The 24752-nt window shown below is 35.9% G+C and overlaps 1 protein-coding gene across 7 annotated transcripts in view; it reads right to left on the bottom strand.

Moving 5' to 3' along the window:
- The window catches only part of LOC145660614 (putative ATP-dependent RNA helicase DHX35), a 589276-nt gene that overhangs the window by 420298 nt on the left and 144226 nt on the right, over window positions 1-24752 (bottom strand). For all 7 annotated transcript variants that reach the window (XM_081725887.1, XM_081725888.1, XM_081725889.1 and 4 more), the window contains one exon: window positions 14436-14653. In XM_081725887.1, the coding sequence (XP_081582013.1) occupies window positions 14436-14653 (218 nt within the window). The remainder of the gene's footprint in view (window positions 1-14435; window positions 14654-24752) is intronic.

A 24752-nucleotide genomic window follows, 5' to 3' on the forward strand; every position in this document is an offset into this window, starting at 1 on the left:
CGCGCTGCTTATAGAGGCAAAGCTTGGACTTAAACGGCATCTGGAGTATCACTATTTTTCTCAGCAATCTCTAAAACTATAGACTCAACTAATATCGATCGATAATCACTTTTACATTTCATCTCCTTCCCACCCCCTAGGAGTGTGGATGGGGACTAAACATGGGCATAAACGCCATCTAGAGTGTCACTATTAGTCTCAGGACACCGTAAAGCATAATATTTTACCTACTCCTGAATACTTATTTTCGTTATTCATCGTTTCATTTATGAAACAAAATATGTGTATATGTATGTAATTATTCAAATCATTAAACTAAAAATATATCTCAATCGTTTAAAAGCTTATTATTTTACATCACTACTTTTTCCAGACTAACACAACTTTATTTAAATCACTTTCCAATCCTAAAACTTTTATGCAACACATTTTCAGACAAATATAATATTTTAAAAAATGTAACTTCATTGAGCAAATATAGCTACAAAGTTTAACATTAGAACGTAAAGCCATAAGAAAACTTTTTTTCATCTCTTGTGTAGCTACTCTTTGTGATTAAGGGTGCTTTTCTTTCGACAGTTAACAATTCGATCTACAATTGCTTGCTATGGCTTCATTTGTTACAACTTAGAACAATCAAACCAAGAAAGTCGTTATATTTGTTGGTTCCTGATGTATATGATTCTTTTGGTATGAAGCAATTGTTTCTTGCTGTAAATTACGTCATTATGAAGTTCTTTCTGACATACCATCAATCTTTAGTAACATAATTATTTGAAATAGTTTTATCCAGAAAAAAAATCGGAGGTCTTTAGGTGGATTCGAACCACGACCTTTCGTTTTAACATTTTGGTATTTTCCACACAGTTTACCATTCGACTATTTAATTACTAAGAGTTATTCTTGCTAGTTCATGAAAAAGGACGGTGAGTGAAGTGTGCAATTAGCGTTTTCCTAAAGCTAGTTTCAAGAATTTACTCGATATATATGGAAATCCATGTTTTGATGTCGTTCCTGCGATCGTGTAGTATCGTATAAAATAATTTCTTGACAAAAGAAATTCAAGAACTCATGAAAGAATGTTACAAGGTTAAGTTGGTATGACCCCAGGATTGGAAATTATATTTTGCATTCTTACAGGACCATTCATTGCAGTAGGCTGTGCAATATAAAGAAAATATGGTATAGATATATAAGTCTGAGACAACTAAGCGAACAATGGTAGCTGGTAAGTTAAACATGAATGCAATTATGGACTTCAGTTTAACATTGATCTACCTCAGAAAAGACAAGGAACGTGAAGCGAAGGTGCAAAATTTATTTGTTTTTATCAGCACAGTGGATCGTTATTAAGCGCAAAGTCAGGCAAATGTACTTAAACATAAGCTATTGAAGTTTTAGTAAGGAATGCTTTTAGAAGAATTCTACTTTCCTTTCAATCATCGGATACTATTAATTCAAAATGCGTTAGGATTATTTTAAAATAATCAAACATTAGCATTATTCCTAAATTTTAAATATTCAAATTTCTCTTTATAACAAAAGCTACAATTGTTATGAAATTTAGCTTAAAATAGTTTTTTTTTTGTTCTAATTCAAAAATAGGAACTTTTTTTTAGTTTAACGTCTTACGATTATGCACCGACATTAAAGGAGGCGATGATAATAGTGGAATGGAGAATGTCGTTGGAAACGAGAGATCTCCGAGAATACTCACATTCACCCTGTTTGTCCACCACAAAGATCAAGGACCCCACATACCAGACAGAAATAACGAATATCATTACATGTTTTTATAAACATCATAATTTTAAAGATCCTTCTTATCGTGTTTGTATGTTTAGTATCAATACTAATACTTGCAGAAGGACTTTATAGAAAATAAATTATAAAAGTCTTTGTTTTCCAGAAAAAAAAATATTTTAAGAGCTCAGCTTAAAAGAAGAAAGAAAAGTAACTCATCTTCTGCGCAGCAAAATTTATTCAGGTTTTGGTTACATAGACATTGCAATTTTCAACACTGGATTTTCATTGGATTTTCAACAATTTCCTTAAGCATATTTGTTTGAAAAGAAAGAAACAAACGGAAAGATTTGCTTTTAGAAAATTTGACCACATTTATTTCAAAAATAAATGCAAAGTATGTAAAATAATTCCCACTTGACAAAGTATTAACGAAACTAATGAAGTACAACCAAGTAAAAAACAGCAGAAAGGAAGAACTAAAACCAAGGAAAAAGTATCCAAAGTGCAAACAACGTAGAGTAAGCAGATAAATATTCGTCATTCCAAACCATCTGTTCACAACAAGGATTCTTGGAGAACCTCTTTGTGTGTAGGGATTTATTATTTAAAAATTTCATCTGGTGTGCAGTTTAAGGTGTCTTAATTTTCCAATTATTTCCAATAATTCTTGCATTTTTCGCACGGTGCTGAATAAAAAGTAGTTCATGGTCTTTTGGGTAATTCGTCCGGAGTACAGCTCATCTTCACAGTTTACTAACATGAACAGGTCACGAGACAAATATCAGGCCGTTGTTAGGATTGATTAATATTGCACAAGAAACAGTGTCTTCATTGGAATCAATGTCCGTGTTCTTGATGGATCACAGAGAACTGTGTAGAGCTCGGATTTTTATGATCCATAAACTGTGAAAAATGCTCATTCATTTATGCTCTTAAAATGACAAAATATGACTTAATATAAAAGATAAACCACAAAGGTGTTTTTCGGGCTGCAGATGTAAGAGGAAATGCCCCTGCCAATAGTTTTATAAACGCATACCCATATCCTCCCACTTATTATAATTTCAAGCTATACTAACATAATATACTCATAAAAACGTGAAACTACTTACATCGGAAAGTCTTCCCCTATCCCTCGTCAGCAAATGATGAAATTATACTACTGTTCAAAACCACGTAACTTCATACTACTACTAAAGCACTCGAAACTATACACATATTCTGAAACTATACTAATTAATATGGCGTACTAGAACAAACATTTTTCCAATAAACATAAAATACTATTCGAAAAAGAATTTTCATATACTCGAAATATATCCGTACACTCAGTGTAAAAGTAAGAAAGGACGGGACTTATCATAAGCACAAGTGACTATTTCAGGAAATAGCCCAGGGCAAAGTCTCCGAAAGTGGTATTTTCGATCAAGTTGAATATGTATTATCAACATTTTTACTGTATTACTTTCTTCTTCTGTGTATTTCAAGTCTCCTCCGGATGCAAATCTTTTCCACCAATGCGCAACAAGGACATTCGAATCTTTGCAAAGGAATCGAATGACAGAGACAGACAGTCTTAGGTGGAAGTTTTCTTTTTCAAAGCTATTGATACTACGACAGATCAACTGCTTTGGTCTCCTTACACTGTACAGTATTCCTTCAAATCCTGGTACACAGGGCTCAATATTTCTAAGATGTTTTAAATAACCTTGTTGTTCTGAAAAGTATATTTCTGAGCAATAAGTGAAATTCGTAGAAAATGTGACCAAAAATATCATTTTACATTATTTCGGGCTCAAACATGGCCTAAAGCTAAAATATGATTCAAATATGGATTTATATGACCAATAAACTATGTTTTTGTGTTTACAAGAGTAAGAAAATGTCTTTAATTAGAAATGTAAAAGAATACCAGAATAAAGCTGAGGATATAAAGGAACTTTTACTGTCATACGTTTACATCTCAGTTTATGTCTTTTTTCTCCACCATTTTCCCAGAAGAAGCTCACCGTACAGTACATGGACTATACCAATATTAGCCTTTTACTTACATTATTTATAATGATAATATACCGATATGCTTTCACGATTGCTGAGGGTTTCAATATTTGTGTCTCATCCTCAGGGGATGACATGAATGTCCTTAGATGAGAAGCTGAAGAAACGTTTTATTTATTTATTTATTTATTTATTTTTGTTTGCTTATTTCGAAGAGGTTAAGTCGTTGCTGCTCCTTTCTGATATACGCGTTCCAAGAAGGTTTCTCATATCATACCACATAGTCAGTTTCTCTATACGGTAGGTTACGGATGAGAGCAACCTCTCTAGATACTATTTCCTGTATATACCTATGTTATGGACATATGATATAATCAAAGTATTCAACATATATTTTAGGTGTCAATTTTCGTAAAAGCGCCTCTACTCTTTGCACGCTCGATAAAAGTTTGTTCACAACAGCTATTCCCTTACTTATCCACAACATACTTCACGCTGCTGTGCTTCCGACTAAGTGCTTTCCAGTGGTTTCGGAAGTGGCCATTAAAAAGTAGCAGAGACTCATGTTGCTAACGGGGCCATGGAATTTCGCCTTCGGCGATAATAGCGTATTCCACACGATTCCTGCAGTCTCACAGTAACCTTTACATACCAGTTTACTGTATGTAATTTTGAACATCATTAAAAAGATGGTTAAAAAACAAGCAACTTTAGAAGGAAACAATCTTGTGTGCCCTGTTACATTTACCTATCTCACTTTCTGTTTTACCATTTTATCCTCAATCGTTAGTGATTTATAAGTATTGGGCGTTTCATCTGACTGTACGATTAAATGGTGGTCGTTTTGAAAATGGTACCCCACAAGAAAAACTTTTTCCTATAGATGTTGTTTGTTTATCCACGATCGTTTCAATATGTAAATATATTGCATTAACCTTGCTAATAATTTTTTTTCGGTGGCCCCCACGAGCCTGTGGAGCAAAGAGAGTTCTCTTACATTTCTCTATCTAAACTCTTTTCCACCCTCTTAACATCAACCATTCGTGCTTGACAAATCTGTAAGCACTGAAGGGTTTACCTGAAACACTCTATATTGTAATGTCTATTTGGTAGACACAATAATAGTCCGGGATTTAACCCTTCACCGAATTTATTCTATAAAATATTACAAAATGGCTTTGTATGTACAAAGAGAATTATATCAGTGTTTTTTTCTTATTACAAGTACAGGTGAAGGAAGGAAATACTTTTGTACGGGAACCCTTTAGCTCATAGCAGCCTCCAGAGCGGCTGTAGCGACTTCAGAATACGGTATTTTGGTAACTTCCTTAGCTCGTGGCAGCCTCCAGGGATTTGGGTAAGGTAGTACTCCTTCGTCCAGGGCGACCTCAGGAGCAGGTGTAGGTTATGCGGTCAGTAGAGTCAACTGATACTTTGGTCCTCTTCAGTTCCATTTTTATAGGTGATTGATTTCTGGGTGACTCATTCTTCCTCGGCTTCCGTCATGCTGGCTTCGCATCTTCCTGTTTATTTCATGTGTATCGTCTGCTTGTATTAATGATTGTAAACAATAACACGCGTTAAATGGGTTTAACATGTGCTCGCGCCGAAAGATGAGGATCATTATCCCCCCCACACACACACACACGCAAAAAAACTGGAAAAATATAATCCACAAGATTATTTCTAAAAAAAAAAAAAAAAAAAAAAAAAGTTATAAGGCACTAACGTGTGACGACAGAAAAGCACTGATACACTATGAAAATACAAGATAATGAAAACACTGTTGTGGTTAGAAGACACTTAAAACACCATAAATCACTTAAAAACACTAGTATTGAAATATCAGGCTTTCCAATGCTAATGGAAAAAAATATATAGGAAAATCACGACAAAAAATATATGAGGTTTCGTGAAGCTTTGAAAACGGAACATTTGAATTATTTCCTGAAACATTTGTGCATTTGGAATACTTTGAAAGAACAAGGAACAAACAAAATCATATAACAATATTTCTACCCACTGGAAGAAACATTTTAATTATCCAATAGGTACAAATAAAAGAAAATCCCATAAAATCACATGGAAATTACACCAATTGTTGTATGAACATACATTCTACTCTAAATATAACAAAATGGGTAATTATCTCGTTGCAAACTTTTATACGAGTTTCTTAGTGTTTTCGTACGTAGCTTACCAGTACTAAGCAACGACCATAAGGAAATTGTAAAAGTATTGATACACCTAAATAAATTATTTATAAGTCTTTAAAATCACTACTTCACGGTACTTCTTAATGAATATGACGAAACTAGTTTATTTTTTGTTCCATTTTGTAGGTGTATGAATACTTTTTGCACTAACTGTATATTGCTTGGTGTGATATCTTTAGACAATAGGAAGGAAAGGATGAAACACAGAAGTGTCTCCATTCAACTACCTTACTGTGGAGACAAAAGGTCCTCCAACCGCCCACACCTAATTTCTTTATGTTATTTTCACAAGTGGAAGTAGCAATGCCACAAAAATGTAGGTTTCGTTAAAGTGTAGGAAATATAGAGTTTATAGGAAGAGACGCAAATATATAGGAAAAATAGGAAATATAGGAGCATTGGAAAGCCTGAAATATATCAAAATGACAATAACACTATAGTTCTGTTCCGGCTAAGCAGGATCAAAACGTTGTTATTACTTCCCTCAAAGTGATCAAAAAGTGCTATCACTGTATTTAGTATATATGCACTAAATCACTGATCGTACGTACGTTCTGAGTTCCTTAATGGATCGGTGTAAATTTTAGTGTCATGTTCGGTAGTATCTATATGTGTCGCCCGGTATGTCCGTTGGAGTAGTAGGTACCGATGAAGTGACCCTTTCTAAAGGCAATGAAATGTCCGACCGTAATGATGAATCTTTATCTTTTTAACGGAACTTATTAAAGATGAGACACAAAAAGGCAATTATGGTCGTATGAATGGAAAAAAAGAATTATAGTTGGGATCAGCATCTGAAGCATCTTTCTCAAAAGGAAAAAAATACCATTATTCTCGTAAGCATTTCTATAGAAAATACACAGCCATGCCTACAGCGAGTAAAATGAGAAATATGTAATCAGAATATAGTCCATGGAAAGGAGTGGTGCAGATGTAGTTCTGGAAAATGACCTGGCAGGTTGTTCTGTTCCAGAAGAGCAAGAAGAGATGTTAGTTTGTTGAGTAGTTTGTAGGTTAAAAGTAAATTTGAAATTATAGTTGGCAGGAAGTGTGTGATATTCTAGAGTGAAGTTGGCGAAATGTCTAGTGGATAAGTTGAGAGTTTCTGTCTTGATGTATTCATAGTATTCACATGGAAAGAAAGAAATAATTAAGAGAATGCTCCATTTCATCCGCAACAAGGATGTGGTTCAGTTGACGATCTATGCGCACCGATTTCCTTGTAGTAAGGAGGAGTCCAGTTGGCTTGTATAAATTTCTTTCACTTTGGATAGCGATAGTCTATAATGTGGCAGTTAGCATTGATATTACGAAAGAGAGATTGTACAGAGTTCAAGCATACGATGCTTCTGACAAAGTGAAACATCAAATTAAAAAAAATCCAGATGGTATCCATATGGGACATTCAGGTGTTTGTAGGCGAAGATACGACGAATTAGTGAGAAATTAATTGTTAAGTATTTTATACAGAAAATGATAACTGCCGTCATGGATGATAGGAACTTGTGGAGTGATGTGAAAATTTGCTGTTATTATGCCATATGATACGAGGTATGCATTGAAACATTGATAAAAAATAGTCCTAGATCCCATTCCATCTGAGTGCCTCGTAGGTTTGTATTATATTGTAGAATATTACTGGCTAGATTAGTTTAATTAGTACATCGCTGATCCTATTATCTAATATGCTTTGTATGATCAAACCAAAATATTGCTCTATCAGCTGAAAATTTAAGAATGTAATTAAAAATCGGTAATTCGGTGCAGTGGTGCACATTAGTTCTAAAAGTTCGTGACGTGTCCAAGTAACCAGTTTTTCAATGGCAACTGTAAAATTAGAAACGATACGGGTAAGCCTAAAGTTACTTTTCTTAAATTATAAAATCTGGGAATTGAGATAATTTGTTTGATCGTTAAGAAGGTTGATGGAGTTTCTCAATTTATGGACTTCATAAAGTGAAAATCCGCTAAATGCTAAGCTTGTCAGCCCATTAGAAAGTTAAAGATCACCTTCCTCTGTCTGGGGACATCATTTCAAAAATCACAAGGAATTATGGTGGTGATTTTAATAATAAATTGTGAATCTTCTTCATGTAACAGTTGAATTAAGTGTTCATAACCGGAGAATGATTCGTTTTTAAGATGAACAGCAGCAAAATCTAAATGCAGGTGTTATGATTCAAATCCAGTGTCGTCGAATTTAATAATTGGTTTAAATCGTGCAACGTTAGTCCAAGCTGGTGAAACACCAGTTCTTTCCCAGAAGTTGTAGAACTCACAAGTTGAAAATCAGAATGAGAATCTCTGAGCTGGCTATTAGAATCATCTTCCAAGAGAACGAAAAGGAATGCTTCACGACAAAAGTTCAATGTAAATTATTATAAAGAAAATGCTCGTGGTGGATAACCATGCGATTAAAAAAGTGTACAGAGACAAAGAAAAGCGTAAAAAAGATCCATAGACATAAATTTATAAGTGGGTTGAAGTATGTCCGAAAAATTCGTAAAGTGAAATTAAACAATCTGTTGATTAAATTTATAAATGAATATAAAAAATTAACACAACACAAAAGACTTAGTGAACTAACAGTGTGTGTGAACAAACGGGTTGTGAATGGGAAAAGGACTATCTTCTTCAGCATCTATTAGGTGAGTACTACTTCCTTCCTGTTTTCCTTTATTTGTGTCGTTGTAAAATCCGTGTTGATGCAAATTTTTATTGTTCATTCGGTGTAAAATGGTTTGAGACGATCTAGACATATATCCTGGACCCTTTTCTTAAATCTTGGAGGTACTCCTATATCATACAAATTCGGATTTAATTTTTCTAATACCTTTGCAGGTCTTTTGTAGAAACTTCTGAGGACTTTTGGCTGACCATTTTCTTGTATAATAGACTAGTATAACATCTCCTGGCTGGTAAGACGTTTGTCTATGCCATTTATCGTAAAATTTTTCTGTTTCATGTAAGCTTGTTCCACGTAGGTCTTGACTTTATTCCTGATTGCTGTTAGGTTATCTTTGTCGACTTGTATAGTATAGTATGCTTGGAATCGAATGAAAATTCTGACGGTGTTCGGAGTTTGTACCCGAATAACAGAAAACAAGACGAATATTGTGTACTACTTTGTACAAAAAGTGTTAATCGCAAACATAACACAAAGTTATTTTTTCCCAATCGGTGTTATGTTCTTCAACGAAAAATTTTAAGCAGCCCTGTATTACTTTATTCATATGCTCAATCAATCCGATGGAGGCGTGGCATATGCTGATGAATATTTGTAAGTGAAATTGCATTTCTGTGCAAACTGCTGGAGACGTGTAGCTCCATGCATCGGATGTTGATCTAAGTACAAGTATTAAATGCACCAAATCGTAGAATACTTTTTATTCTAAGAAGCTTACTATATTTTCAACAGTTATAGCATAGGACCTAGCGTGTAGCAAGTTTTTTTTTTCTACTAATTGTATTTACTTCGCCTCCTTTCACCGGGAAATGAGCTAATCGCATCATAGACCCATGCTAATCTCATCTTTCCACCACGATGGTGCAGTAACTCTGTTTCTTTTCAGGTAATCTCTCCAGCCTTTGGCACTTGGGACATGTTCTTATTTTATGCTCTAAATAGTTTATCAGATGTAAAATATAGAATGTCCTTATAGCAGTTTTGAAGGATTTTGTGAAACTGAAATGTAGGGCGGTTGTTTGTTTGTAGAACATTGTGAACCAAAGATTAGCCAGAGATTTTGGTACACATAAAAGGTATTAAACCCTATTCGGGGTGATTATACTTCCTGTAAAGTATGCCATCCTTACTTTACAGTCGATCAACTAATGAAGGATTATCTGGTTCCTTCACCCCTAACACGGCGTTGATGTTCTTCTACTTGTCATATCTACGTTACTCTATTGCTATGCTAGGTAAGAGTTCGCAACCTGCAGTTTGTAAAACATTAACCTGGAGATCGTTAGAACGGCAGGCATAGTAATACTCGATTTTTTCTTTATTGTGGTCTTTATTCTTTTCGTTCTTTTTAATGTCCTGTCTCTGCGCCAGCAGGCTAATAATATTGGCGACGTATTTACAACCAGGCAAATAATCTATGTCGAAGTTGTAGTGTGCCAAGAATAATTTATAATGAAAATAATTCCAAACTTTATCTGGCTGTGTATTTAAAATCGATAGGCATTTATTGTCTACATGAAGATTAATTTTTTATTGAGAAGGAAATACCTAAATTTACGTAATGTATATATATATATATATTAGAGTATTTAATTCCTTTTGCCGTATACTGGCTTTTTGCTCAGATAATGTGAGTCTACGGCTACAATAAGCTACCACTTTTGTATGCTTTTTTTTCTTTTGGTTGTACCAAGCTAATACCTGCCAAGGACTACCATAACTACCGAGGAAAATATCGTCAGCAAATGATGTCATTCAGTCGGGTAGTCCATCCAAAATCATTCTCATTGTCAAACTCAGGGCCTGACTGCTCGTTTTATGTACCATGATGCACCTCAAAAATTCGTACGACTTCCTTGTGTGATTGACCTCGAAGGTCATGTATTTACGGCTTTTAGGATGAAATATTTGGAAATAGCTGTCGGAGAGATCTAAAGTTGTAATGAGATTTTTGCCTCTTAGAGAGACTGGAAAAGTACGGAGAGGTACTTAGCGTATGTATTACATTCCTGTAAATTGACAATATAGAACTGGTTCGTCCAGGCTTCTTAAGAATCAGCAGCGGAGAACTTATCAACCATATGCCTGATTACCTTGGCATTAGTAAGTTCCTGGATTTGTCTATCCACTTGGTATATGGATAGGAATAGGTGGTGATAGATCGTGAAATGCGTCAATTTTGAAATTTATATTTTGTGAACGTAACCTATAAATATCCGACGTGATCGGAAGCATACGTGAAAACGTCCCTATATTTGTATAACAAATTGTAAATTCTGTTTTCGAAATTTCTTGAAATTCGGATTTATATCAAAGGGGACTTCTTTTAAAAAATCTGGTTACTTTAAACGTTCAACAATCTGTACTTGTGTTGTGTATTGTTGAGAATTTTCTAAGGAAAATATTTCCACAGCGTGAAAAGAAAATTCCTCACTTCCTTTAAGAGTGGCCACGGGTGTGCTTTTTTCTTTAATGCTTTAGCTATTATGATTTGTAATCAGAAGAGACATTTTAAAACATCAATTTTCTGTTCAATGGCACGTAGTCTGTGTTTCTCAAGCAATCCAGGAAGTATTGACATGTAAAAAGATTCTCTGTCATTAATTTTTTTCCCTTGTCAGCACAGGAATGAATCGGTGATAGTGAAAAGGAAGTGTGGTACTTTCAGCAAGAAAAAAATCTTGCTGAGGTTGCGTTATGACACGTGCTGCAAAATCTGATAGCATGTTTTCCTGCTTCTCTGCTAGGAGTGTTCGTTTGCTTGGATGTTTGAAAAGAGATATGTTTCAATTTAGATCGACGGTAGCGTAAGTACGCTGAAAAAAATGTATTTCAAAAATGATGGGCATCGTTGTTTTCTGAATTATTCGACAATAGTGACTTAATGTATTTGTTTGACCAATCTTGAAGTAATTAATGCTTTATGTTTTACAAGAATACTTTTACCAGACATTTCTTTCATTGTAGTTTGCAAAGGAATTAACTGTGTTCCAGGGCGTATATCATCACAAGTTTATAACGATATGAAGCTTCCCGTATCAATTATCCCTGTTTGTTGTCCAAATTTAGTATTTCTAGATAAAATTGATTTGTAAGGTTCCTTCTCCAAATGAATGTTCTCTCGCCGATCTGACAGGTGTGTTGTTTGGTGATCTAAATTAGGAATTTCATAATTTACATCGTCTGCATTATAATTAATAGATTCTGTCTGTATTGGTATTTGGAGATTTTTTACTATTGGGCCCCTATACAAGGGGCGACCCTTCGCGTCTTTTTAACGTCAACAACAAGTGGAAGCTCCATACCCACGCTTGCAGCATAAAGCACATAATATTTGATCTTCTACAGTTGTGGCTCACTGGTTATTCTGCGGGAGTCTCTGTCTTTTTTTCTTTGCATTTATTTTTATAATGATGTTCCTCTTCCTATTTCCTTGTCCTCTATGCCTTGGTTGACTTCTATGACTGGATTGTGCAATGGCAAGTGAGAGCTCCGCCATCTTTTTGTCCAGGGATAAAAAACCAGTTGGAGTAGGATTTTTCTCTTGGTGGGGAATGTCCCTGGGGTTAATTTGTGCTGTTCTCTGTGTAATATTTTCCATAAGTAGAAGCTTTGTTTTGTATATAATTAAACAGAAACAAACTATTTGCTGAGCAAAACAATATATTCACATTCTAAAAACTACATACGTGTGACAGTTTCGCCAACTACAACTTTGGCTTCATCAGATACTGGCTCCAGATAGTGTCTGATGAACCCAAAGTGGTAGTTGGCGAAACTGTCACACGTATGTAGTTTTTAAATGTGAATATATTGTTTTGCTTATATTATTACAAAATACATTAAGCAATAAAAGAAAGGGTTGAAGATCGGACAGAAGAAAAGAAACAGTAACACAGAACTCTCCACCCGTAAGTGTAAGTAACACTAGGCTCAGTTTAGGTACTCCCTGGTAGCCACCAACACTTGCAAGATGTGTTTCTTTGATGACTAATATGAAATAAAGCTGAACCTCTTTGATAACCTTGAACAATGCTCGAATCTTATCACAACCCAAAATATTCATCCATTGATACTAATTTTTTCCTTCTTTATCTTTCTATGTTTTCTTCCCTTTTTCTTTTTTTAAAAAAAGCACATTTCAAATTTCACTTATTTTTAATATTTTCTTTCAATAACGTAATTACATCAGCCAAATTTTACAGACTTTCCTGACGTTCAACCTGTTCATTCACTCTCCCTAACAGTACTTTTCCTTCCTGACTTTTTAATTTGAGGATTAGTTTTCCGTCTCCAACTGACAGTAAGTCAGAAAAGCAGCTAAATAGCTAAACTGGATTGAAATAATCGAAACTAATGCCTGCAGTAATGCTATTCTCATTTACTTATTTCATATTTACGTAAAACGTTTACACTCTAGAGGTTAAAGAAGTGGAAGGAGTTTGATTATATGAATATTCGAAAAATAGGATTATATGAATATTCGAAAATATGAGAAAAATAGGATTGTGCTAAACCAGATTCGCATAAACGGGACGGTATACACAACATCACTATTATAATGCCATAAACCAGTCGATTCTACCATCCTGTAACACTGCCTTCTCTAGACCGCACGTACAAAAATTGAAAAATGTACATCTGACGAAGGCCAGGGTAACTATGGATACACTGAACAATAAGAATATGCATTATTGTATCTAAACCAAAATATCGTTCTAGAAAAAAAAAAGCATAATTCTACAGTACGCACTGTAATTGACAGTACTAATTCTGTTTATTGTACCTGACAGTTTGCGAGTTTTAGTTAGTGATACATTATTAAATGAATGTTAAAAAAAAAAAAAAATTAGAAATTATTTTGTGTGATGTGTTTACTAACTAATCGATGCTATGTGGATACTGATACCCTGGGCCTACATACTACAAGCTGACACGATTGAAGAATTTATAACTTCGCACCAATCATCATAAAATACGTCGAAGAGTCTTGAACTGAAAGAGTTAAGTTGAAATGTCACTTCTAACATATCATGGCGAAATATCCCTGAAAATTTAAGAAGAATCGACCCATAACGCCACATGTTTGATGTTATCCAAGGTATTCATACGATCCAAGGAGAGTAATAAGCTAAGCTGATCTTTAGGTTGTGAGTCATACTGTTCGCTTGTGTAACAATGAAGTATCAATCTGAAATGGAACTGTGGCTATCTCGTCTAAATTTTTTAAATAAATATTAAAACTGTCATGTGTATGCACAATGGTGGATATATTATCACGGCATTCAGATCTTATGAGTCAATAAGAACACGGCTTACCACTTGGGTTCTAAAGATTTCACCACAATACTGACCATCATCATTGTGGTTGAGAACTGGGCATCTCTCACTTCCGAAAAAGGATCTAACAATAAACTGGTCTGCAGTTGGAATCATTCCGGTTTCGTCAGCTCGATGAAATTATAAATTAGAAAAATTATGATACCGATCTAGAAGAAATTACGCAACTTCACCAGAACATACTATCCCTCAACTGACTAAATTCTTGGCACCATGTCACGAAATGTCTGGAGACTGTATGTAATGCTTCAGTGGTAGAGCGCTCACTTCTGGTTCAATTCCATTCCCCGTGTAGTGGACGAACACTAATGCACGTGTAATTTTCTCGGGGTTCTCCCGTTTTCTCCACTTTTATCATTCTACCTCCAGAATATTATAAATGTATCATCTAATATAATTCTCGTACTAAAAAGATACTTTGTAGTGTGACTGTGTATGTTTGTACCTACCTGTGGAACTTGTGTGCTTTTTCCACATCCAGTTTCCCCTACCAAAATCAATGTTTGATAGTTCTCCATCAAATAAATGATGTGATTGCGCTTTTCATAAATAGGTAACTTCCGCCGTTGCTCTTCCAATGGTAGAGATAAATTTGGATTATATATGAATGATGATGCTTCACCTTTTGTATCTATATCCGGTTTATCTTCTGCCCAAGCAGGATCTTCTGTAATTAGATTTAACAAGTTTATTACTTAAAATAATTTATCAAAATCCACAGAGTTTCAAATTGTCCTCAGTAAGAACAGAACTTCAGTAACTAAGTTAGTTTGAGTTAGTCGCAACCAGTTGTGAAGTCAAAGTACTTTATAGTTGTACTAGTTACAAATATCATTTACCGTTCATTTTTAAAATATTAGAGCTTTCCTCAGAAATTTGAAGTTATTATAATTAGCCCTCAGTTCATCACATGGTTGCAATAAAAATTCGGAATTCTACTTAATTATATTGACAGCTAACTACAAAGGTGTATCTAAAATTAAGATGAATTTTTAATTTACTGAAAAATATGCACAGATAAATATTTTGAATTGTATTATGTTTGACACATGGTATCAAAGTAAAATTTGACATAGGAATCATTGACATTCGACATAGGTCCAAACATGCATTCAAACGTGACATCAAATTGTCCATGACCTTTTGGAAGAAATGTTGCTCCAGGTTACTTAACCAAATAACTAGCCTGTTGTATCTCTTTCAATATCGAAACACCACCCACGGATGTGTTTCTATAGGGGTCCAAACAAATGGTAGGCGGAAGAGGCTAAATCAAGGCTATACAGAGAATGGTCAAGAAGGTGAAATTCATGATGTGTGTACAGACCCATTGGGCTGCATGTGGATGTGACTATGTAGCAATGGATATTTTGTCCCATGTGACAGTGATTACGAGAGAGTGAAACCAGTAACCCACGTGGCAATGGCAGAAATACATGACTGTCCTGTAGCAGAAATATTGTGGGAAGCAAATGAAATAACTTTTTTCTTCATTAATCAGTAAACACTATTGTGCGCAGTAATACAACATCGAAATAACTTTTTTCTTCATTAATCAGTAAACACTATTGTGCGCAGTAATACAACATCGAACTACACGGTTTGTTTTTGTAGACTGCAAAGGACTATGAAACTCGCTTTAGTTCAGCTAAAAGATATTTCATGCGGTTTATTCCAATATCAGATTCTGTAAATACAGTAAGATCCGAAAACGAAAGAGCTCTGGTATCTGTGTATGTATTAAAGTGTTTATATATATATATATATATATATATATATATATATGGCAATTCTATCTGAAATCAAATTTTCAGGGAAAAAACCTCGTCGTATCAGAATTTGATCAAACTTCGTGAATATGTTGATCATGCACCTTATGAGAAATGATCATGCACCAAATTTTAGACCTGTACCCCTTGTAGTTTCAGAGTACAGGGTGGTAAAAAATGGACAAATCTGATGTTTTTTGTAGAACCTTGTTAGCTTCAATTGGTCATATCTCCCGTAAATATTGAGCTAGAGAGAAAAATAATATACCACTTTGAAGAAGACAGAATACGCTACAGGATATGTCGGGAGCATTTATTTGAAAATCAAATACCATTTTCCGTGATATCCCGGGAAAATTTTGGATCAGTGATATCTCAGAAATTGCCCATTTGATTTCCTTGAAATAGCGTACCAAGATAGCCCCCATATGTCCGGTATAACTGTGCCAAATGTCAACTTGGGCCAAGAATGGGATTGAGTATACAATGATTTTCGTGTCACAATGTTGGGGGAGACAACTGGGGTGCCAATGTGGCAACTTGCCAGTTTGTCAGTACCGGTGAAGTAAGCTGTAACTGACCTAGCACTAATGTTTTCCTGCTGCAATCTGTAATTCAGTAATCCTGTGGGGATCTTTGGAACATTCCATTATCAATCGTAGTACATAGCATTGATTTATATATGTGAACATTCTGGAAGGTTTTCGAATCATTTGGAACATTCTAGAAATTTCTAGAACCGTCTGGAACATTCTGGAAGGTTCGTTACCTGCATAAAAGCAGAGGACATTGACACTGCAAAGCTCTTTGCTCTAGACTGGACAACAAGTCTAGCTGCAAGTGTCTATATAGTGTTCAAGCATAGCTAGTGAGATCACAGTGATTACACAGGTTTCCGAGTGTCAGTAGTGGCGAGTCCCGTGATCCAGGTGTAGCATTTCATGTAACTGTGTGAATTCAAAAGCTGCACTGCTGCTTGGTGATTCCACTATGTCAGCATTACCACGCCTCTACTGTGTCAATCCATTTGGCAGTCGTAATAGTAAGGTGAGGGTTGGACTTCGCCCGGTGCAAGCGTGGATGGCGGAACTGGCTCCACAACTCAAAGCTCAGAGTCTGAGCAAGATGTGCAAGAAGAGCAGGAAGGAACTAAGTAGGCGCCGTTCCAAAACAGCTGACGTACAGGCAAGTGATGACCAAGAATCGTCTGATGGACAGTCTCTTATGCAAATCATCAGCAGCCCTTCACATCATCTGACGCAACAATTGATGTATTGAACCAGAGCCTTCACGTAATTGGGTGTCACGAATTCAGAAAAAGATGCTGAAAGAAATCCAGTACTCCAATAGAAGCTGAAATCTAAAAGCAAATCCTTCTGGGAACACCTCCATAGTGTCGCTCATGTTGCACAGTTTGAAAGTGATAGTGAAAATGATGAGGGAAAAAAAAAAAAGTGCTCAGTCAGAAATTATTAGCCAACTGAAAGAGAAGTTCAGCACATGCACCAAAAGATCAGATCAGATAATGATTCTTACAATTCTGCCCAAGAGCTGGCAAGTTAAGAAACTTGAGAACGAATTTGGTATGACAAATTACATGGCTCGTACTGCAAAGAAACTTGTTGAGGAAGAGGACATCCTATCAACTCCAACCCCAAAGCGAAGACGTTCACTTTTGAAAAAATGATCAAAGAAATCCATGCTTTCTACAACAGTGGTGATGTTAGTCGTCAGATGCCTGGGAAAAACGACTTCGCGTCTGTTAATCAATAAGGAGGGAGAATCCACATGCGAAAACGACTGATCCTGATGAACCTGAAGGAAGCATATTTGTTTTTCAAGGATAATCCTGATGGCAAAATTGGATTTTCCAAATTTTGTGAATTTCGGCCACAGAACTGCATCCAGGCGGATGCACGTGGAACACACACTCAGAGCGAAAGAGAGAGAGAGAGAGAGAGAGAGAGTGAGTGAGTGAGTGTGTGTGTGTGTGCGCGCACCGCTCATCAAAATGTTGTCTTCATGCTTAATGGATCAAAGATTGACAAGATGACTATGGGATAGAAGAGGCCTCTCCACATATACAAGGACTGTTTCAGGTGTGTGATAATGCAACAGGAGTCCAGTTAACGTACGAAAAAAGGCACTTTACCTTGAATAAATTGGAATAGAAATGAAACATACGCCAAAATGATGCTCAGTACATTGTAAGCAAACCTGAAACGTCCTCAAGAATATTCAGTTTGGAAGGTTGTTAAATCCAATATGGCCGCCGTTGGCGGTCATTTACGGCAGACATATTAACAAACATAGTAATTACGTGACTTTGTAACAAAATTACAGGGTCAACACCACTTATAAAAGTTGTTCACCATTATGTGTCGTTTTGAATGAAACATTGAACATGCCTCTAACATATTTTATTCACTATCTTCACATAGTAGGCCATTTATTCTTCATGTATGTGTAAATGTAAGTCTGTTTGAGGTTATTGTTTGCAAATGGCTGAATGGTTGAATACTGAACAGTAACTGATTATTTTAGTTTTACAATGCAAGTTTTTAATGTTCGTCCTCTTGTTGTTGTGTCTTACAGGTAGTGGAAAACACTGAAGAGGATACTGCTTACTTGTTATAGAGAGTTGCATTATATGTAAGAAGATGTTCACAGAAAAGGAAAGACCCACATGTTTATCTCAGAGGGGATGCTAAGGAATTCAGAAAGCGAGTGAATTACATGCAGCTGCACTGACAGCCAAACCTGAAGAAAAAGTACATCAAGAATGCCGAAGGAACTATGTGAATCCCAGTCAAATCAAGGAGGATACAAAATCAAGAATACCGTCCGATGAAGAGACATCTGCAAGTATTCTGCGTTCAAATTCGCCTGCATTTCATTTTGCTCTTAACTGTTTTATCGTGAGCCTGATAGATACGACTGTAAGTGGAAGGATCATTGTCTAATTTCAGTAAAAAGTTAACACTTTTCAAGAAACAATATTGAAATTATGTGAAGAACACAATGATGATTGAGTCACGACTAAAAAGTCGTATTGAATATGAAAGAGATTTGCCTGTGAAAGACGCAGAGTACCACAGTAATTGCAGTGTAAATTTTAGAACAGAAAAGGGGATACCAAGAAAGATGAGGAAGCAGATATCATCAGATAAATATGAACCTAAGAAAAAAAGCAGGCCCATGCAGACCGAAAGAGAGGATGTTTTCTTGCGAGTAGTTGAGTATTTGGAGATGAACGATGATGAGCAGGTTAACATAAGTGATTTAGTAAAGGTTATGGGGCACTCACTTCCACAGTCTTTCTTCTCAGCCAATGTCCAAAATAATGAACCAGTCAATACCCGAGACGAAGATGCAGTCACAACCCAAGAAGAAGAATCAATCAATACCCGAGAAGGAGATAAACGAAACAGTAACCAAAAAGAAGTGAAGTTCTTCTGAGTCACCCTAATGTAAATACGGTATATCAACTACTTCGATCACTGAATGCTAATGTCATTTAATCACAGCAACTAGAGCAGGAAGCATTCCCTGTGCAGTGGTGACACTATGCAAAACGATGGGAGATTGCAGAATAACATCGTTGACCTACATGAAAATGGTGCGCCTACTTCTTACGTTTATTAAGGCAGAAAGAACCGGAAAATGGCTTCATCATTTGAAGTTTATTCGTGATATGTTACCACTTTTCGCTGCAGCTGACCACAATCTCTACACCAAGTGAGGTTGGTTGTATCTGCAGAAGATGACAGCTTTACAGAAAGATCATCCAATGTTTACAAGTATTTCAAAGATGGACTACATATTATACGCAGATCAGACCGTTACTGAGCTGGTCTCTCTTCTGATCTCATAATTGAACATGTACTTATGCGGAGTTTGAAAACAACTGGTGGCCTAATAGGAAGAGGAATCACGGAAAAGGAAAGGGAAGTGTGGTTGATATAAATGTTGTTGCAAGCTTGTGTTGAGGTAAATGAAACTATGCAAGCATATCTGAAACTCACATTCCATACCAGTGAGCAGCATAAAGGAAGTTCAAATGCTAGAATGAAAAGGGATGCAGAGGACCTATTGAAAGATGTCGAATTCATAAGCAGTGTAAAAAATCCTTTCTACGTCACAGAAGATTTTCTTCATAGTATTACTAGTGCTGTAGTCAGGGTTGGACCCACCTGAAAAAACCCACCTGGGTTTTTGACCTTTCTGTTAGTATATTATTGGTACAACTAAGGTGATCACATTGAAAGTTATTTTTATCAGATTTTAAACTTTCTTTGGGCGAATTATATGTTTTCATGTTAAGGTAGATAACAACATTCAACATAAAACCTTTATAAAGTTCTGAAAGCACTGAATGAATGAATTAAAAAAAAAAAAAAACAAAAAAAAAAATTCAGGTTTAGATAATTATACAACAAATTAATGTATGGATTATGCTTATAGCCTATTTGAAGTAAAATAAGCAATTTTGTATTTTAGAAAATACTTTCAGTGAATAGTGTGCTTCCGGACTCGGCGCCGCCGAGGGACGTTATCCCTCATACGTTGACAGGTTTAAGGTCATAGGTGCCGGCACTAACAGTAAATATGTAAATACATTAGTAAAACTATTAGTATTATTTCTTACCTTTCACGGTAACAAAAGTATTCAGTAAAATTTGGTTTTCCATCAACAGTTCAGTTTAGTCATTTGTTGCTGCCCTTCAAATAAGCATTCTGTAGAATCAACACCAGCAATAACGTAAAAATTCTTGTCAAAATTAAGAAGCTTAATGTACGGAGCTCCCAAGACTACGTAACCCTTACTATTTTAAGTGCAGAATTCAAACTTCAGTATTAATAGAAGTTTCAATGTATAGTAAAGAAAGCTGCATTTTCAAGGAAAACCCGTCGCGAGAGAAGTGTTCGGGAAATTCCCGCAACTGAACCTACAAAGCATCGTAAGTGAATACTTCAACAATAAAACTATTTATTTTACGCTGGAAGATATTTAATTTCATTTATGACGGTTCGAAACATTTACTTTAATAAAATATGAATTATAGGCCTATCTTTGTTAATTGTTTTAAATTAATTTTCAGGAAAGAACCGTCTTGCAACAAGTGCTCGGGAAATTCCCGTAATTGAACGCACAAAGCCTCGAAAGTGAACTTCAACAATAAAACCATTTATTTTACGTTGAAAAATATTTATTTTATATAAGGCATTTTGATGACTTATGTCTTAAATTGAAGGGGTAATTTGGATAAGGGCGTATCGACCTATTTCCGGTAAAATGAGATATACATATTTTCTGCAAGTTTGAGCATGTCCGCATGTGTCTAGGTGGTGTTGACACATATTTCTGCTCCGTAGCGAACGCCTGTCGCCAAAAATATTGTGTGAATACGTTGATTAATTGGATAACGGCGTTTGTTTTTCTGCTCTCCTGAAAAATTGAAGAATTGCTAGTTACGTCCTTATCCAAATTAACCCCTCAATTAATATAGCTATTTGGTATTCATATTTGGCGAACGTCACAGGATCCTGGGATGACTCGATCTACATTTGTTCGTTTGTGTGCCTTACCATACAAGGTTCAACTTTTGGTCTTTTAAATTTCAGGATACAAGCTGGAGAGACACTGAATTTTCTGGATATATTTTTTTCGGCATATCAACGTAAAATTACAAAATGGCGCCCTTTCTTTTTCTTTTTTTTTTTTTTTTTTCAAAATAGCGGATATCCACGCTACAAAAGGCAGTTTTCGGTCTTTGAAGTTAAAATTTTCAAAGTAGAGGCACGAGAGGTTAAATTACCTGCATATATGTTGGCGGCATAAAATTTTAAAATGGCGGCCATGATTCAAAATAGCGGATATCCATGCTACAGGGTACAATTTTCGGAATTTTAAGTTGAATTTTGAGGGTAGAAGCACATGACATTCTAAATTTGCTGTATAGATTTTTTCGGCTAGTTTTTCAGAACAGCAGTGAATAGAAAATTGTTGCAAGTTGTGACAATGACAATCTTGAAATGTAAATCATATTTTAACGTTTTTACCACAAAGACATTGAAATATTTCGAAAAAAAGCCAATTAAACCCGAAAATACCCGAAAAAATTAACATGGGCCCAGGTGGGTTGGGTTTTTTCAAAAATACCCGGTTTTTTTCAAACCCTGGCTGTAGTTGCTGCGAATGATGCTAAAATATAGTCAGAACAGAGGAGATTGAGATGATACTAGAAACCATGATAGATCAGAATGTGAGAAATTTAAGAAGGAAGCGCAATGCATCCCACTAACAGATAAATTGTCCATACGGGTAGAAGATGATTCGATACATATTGGTCCACAGCTATTATTTCTGAGACTGCTGTCTGATATGCCAGATTGTGAAAACGACAGAATAGACGCATTTAAGTATGAGCTACGTAATGTGCCTCCTCCTCTGTTCGATAATGATAGCCTTCCGCGAAGAGGTGACAAGTCCGCGCTGGCAGCAAGTTTGAGGCAGCACCATCCCCGTGTTTCAGTTTTCATGGATGATGCAAAGGTTATTACAGAGGGGGTTCCTTATTACGGAGAGTGACATGGCCAACCGTGGCAACGTTTTATGAAATTCGTTTGCAGTATGGCCAGTATGAAACCAGCTGCTACAAAGACCCAGTGGTTGTGTTTGTTTCCTATGAGGTAGAACCAAGTAACTCACCTAACAAGATGTGGGGCTAAAGTAGCACCACAGGTCCTCTTCACTGAAGCAACTGTCAACAAATTAAAGAGAGATGTGTTCCTTAAAGGAGCAGTTCGACTTAGAAATGCATTTTTTACAATTTATTTCCATTTGTAGGGTTGAAAATTCTAAAAGGAATGGTGTTTGTTTGATCGCGATACGTTCAGTCCTTAGCGAGTAACAGAGGAAGAAAGATTTTGTGATGACGTCATAGGTGGGCAAAGAGCGAGAGCAGGCTTACATACTACACAGTGCCAAGCATTTCATTTGTGAGAGGTGCGGTGGCACGTTCTAAGTGCGGTTTCCTTTTCCAGAACTGATTGCAAAGACTTACAAATATCATCTGCATGTAGAAAATGATATCTGATGGTGGGCTGTACAAACGTTTATATAATATTATAAAAAGTATCCTATAAAGCATGAGTTCAGCGTTTCAAAAAATAATCGAAACCAGTATCATGTAAATAGATGGCGGACGAGATTGCTGCAACACCTAAGTACCTTTTCTTTAATCATTCTTCCAATTCCCAAACATAAGTATTTTTATTTTCACGTTTTTTGCAATTTTTAACGCTGACCCTATAATTTTGTGCTTCAAGGTATGTACAGGAGCGTAACATATGAGGCAAAAATGAAAAAAAACATCTGTAAAGTTTGCCAGAATACGAAAAGCACTTCACCGGTAAAATTTCTTTTATTCTCATAGCTGTCCGCGGAACCATTCTCATCACCCGTTTCATCATCATTGTCACATGATACAGAGAAATTAAACGATGGATCAATGTCTTGAGGAACAGTCATCGTCACTGATTCCTTCTACAAGCCGGTATATTTCACTCCCTAATTCACATTGTATAGCTTATTTCTAAAGCAGTATCTTCAGAATCATGAGTGACATCGTCTCTATTACCCTCTAATGCCTCGTCTTGACTACAACCATCAATTGCGTCTTGTACGATATTTGTACGTTGGTAACTGGACATAGATCGGTGCTTGTTCAATGGCTCGGATTTTAAACCTTTCAATAATATACTTGGAACAGAATTCTTTCTCAGTTTGCGTGTAAATGATTCTCCTGGCATTAGACAGAAGTGGATCTAGACGGTAAAAACTCAGGGGTGGGGGGGGGAGTCAGAACCCAGACTATGATATGTATATCATGTTTACTAAAAGCTTTCAAAAATATCTAAATAATAGTTTAAATCAATTTTGTCACTCAAAAACTGGGGGGCCTAGGCTCCCGGCCCCAGCCTATATCCGCCACTGGCATTAACTTTTCTCTCAGTAAACTTGACTTCTCGGAGACAGGCTCTTCAAGATGTTTGGAACTCGAGTCATTTTATTTGGTACATTTTTTTTTCCATTGATTTTCTTGGGCCATAATTTATATCGATCTGGTGATTTCTCACGACTTAGAAACGTAAGAAAAGATACTTTACGTCCTCAGCTTCAATTGCACAAGAATTACAATCGGTTAGGCATTTCTACTTCACTTCACAGACACAGCACGCACTGTACTAACACGTGTTTTCTACTTCACACTAGTGTTTCTTGCAGAAAAAAAAATCCGGGGGGCGGGGGGGAAGGGACACTTTGTATTCGGAGAGGCACATTATTTTTACACAGTACTATTATATTTATTATATTATAGACGTATTATTTTGGTCTCCTCCGGGGGAATCTCTCAGAGCTCCGGGAGACAGTGCCACCCTAAAAACATGTCTGGAAGAAACACTGTTTCGCACAAAAAACGTAATTACTGCTCTCTCTCTACTCTTTTTTATACTAATGCTATAGGAAAAACAACTAACAAAAACTTCCCTCAAAAATTCAACACAGAGCAAGACTGCTAACAAATCCAAAACACAATCTATTAAATCCAATGCACTATTAAAGGTTTATCAGCTGCGTACAAGGGAGTGGTTGCTGACTCACATTGAGTTTCTCGCGTATCCCACCCATCACGTCACCATTTACGATTCATCAAAAACAAATGCCTGTAGAAGCTGAACGAGACGGCCTATCAAGATATAAAAAAAATACGGGTATCTTATTTTTTGTTTCTCTTTCTATTGCATCAAACTTGCTTTTAACTCGAACTGCTCCTTTAAGAATGAAAGTAACAAACAGCGCTTCATACAAATGCTGAGTGATGTATTACGCCATAAAAGCATCACTGTACTCCATGCCACAGGTGATGCTGATCTCCTTATTGTTAATACAGCACTTCAATACGCTTGTCATGAGAACATAGTTGTAATTGG

Source organism: Thermobia domestica, chromosome 9 (assembly GCF_964235325.1).
Source record: "Thermobia domestica chromosome 9, izTheDome1.hap1.1, whole genome shotgun sequence".
Classification (NCBI taxonomy): Eukaryota; Metazoa; Arthropoda; class Insecta; order Zygentoma; family Lepismatidae; genus Thermobia; species Thermobia domestica.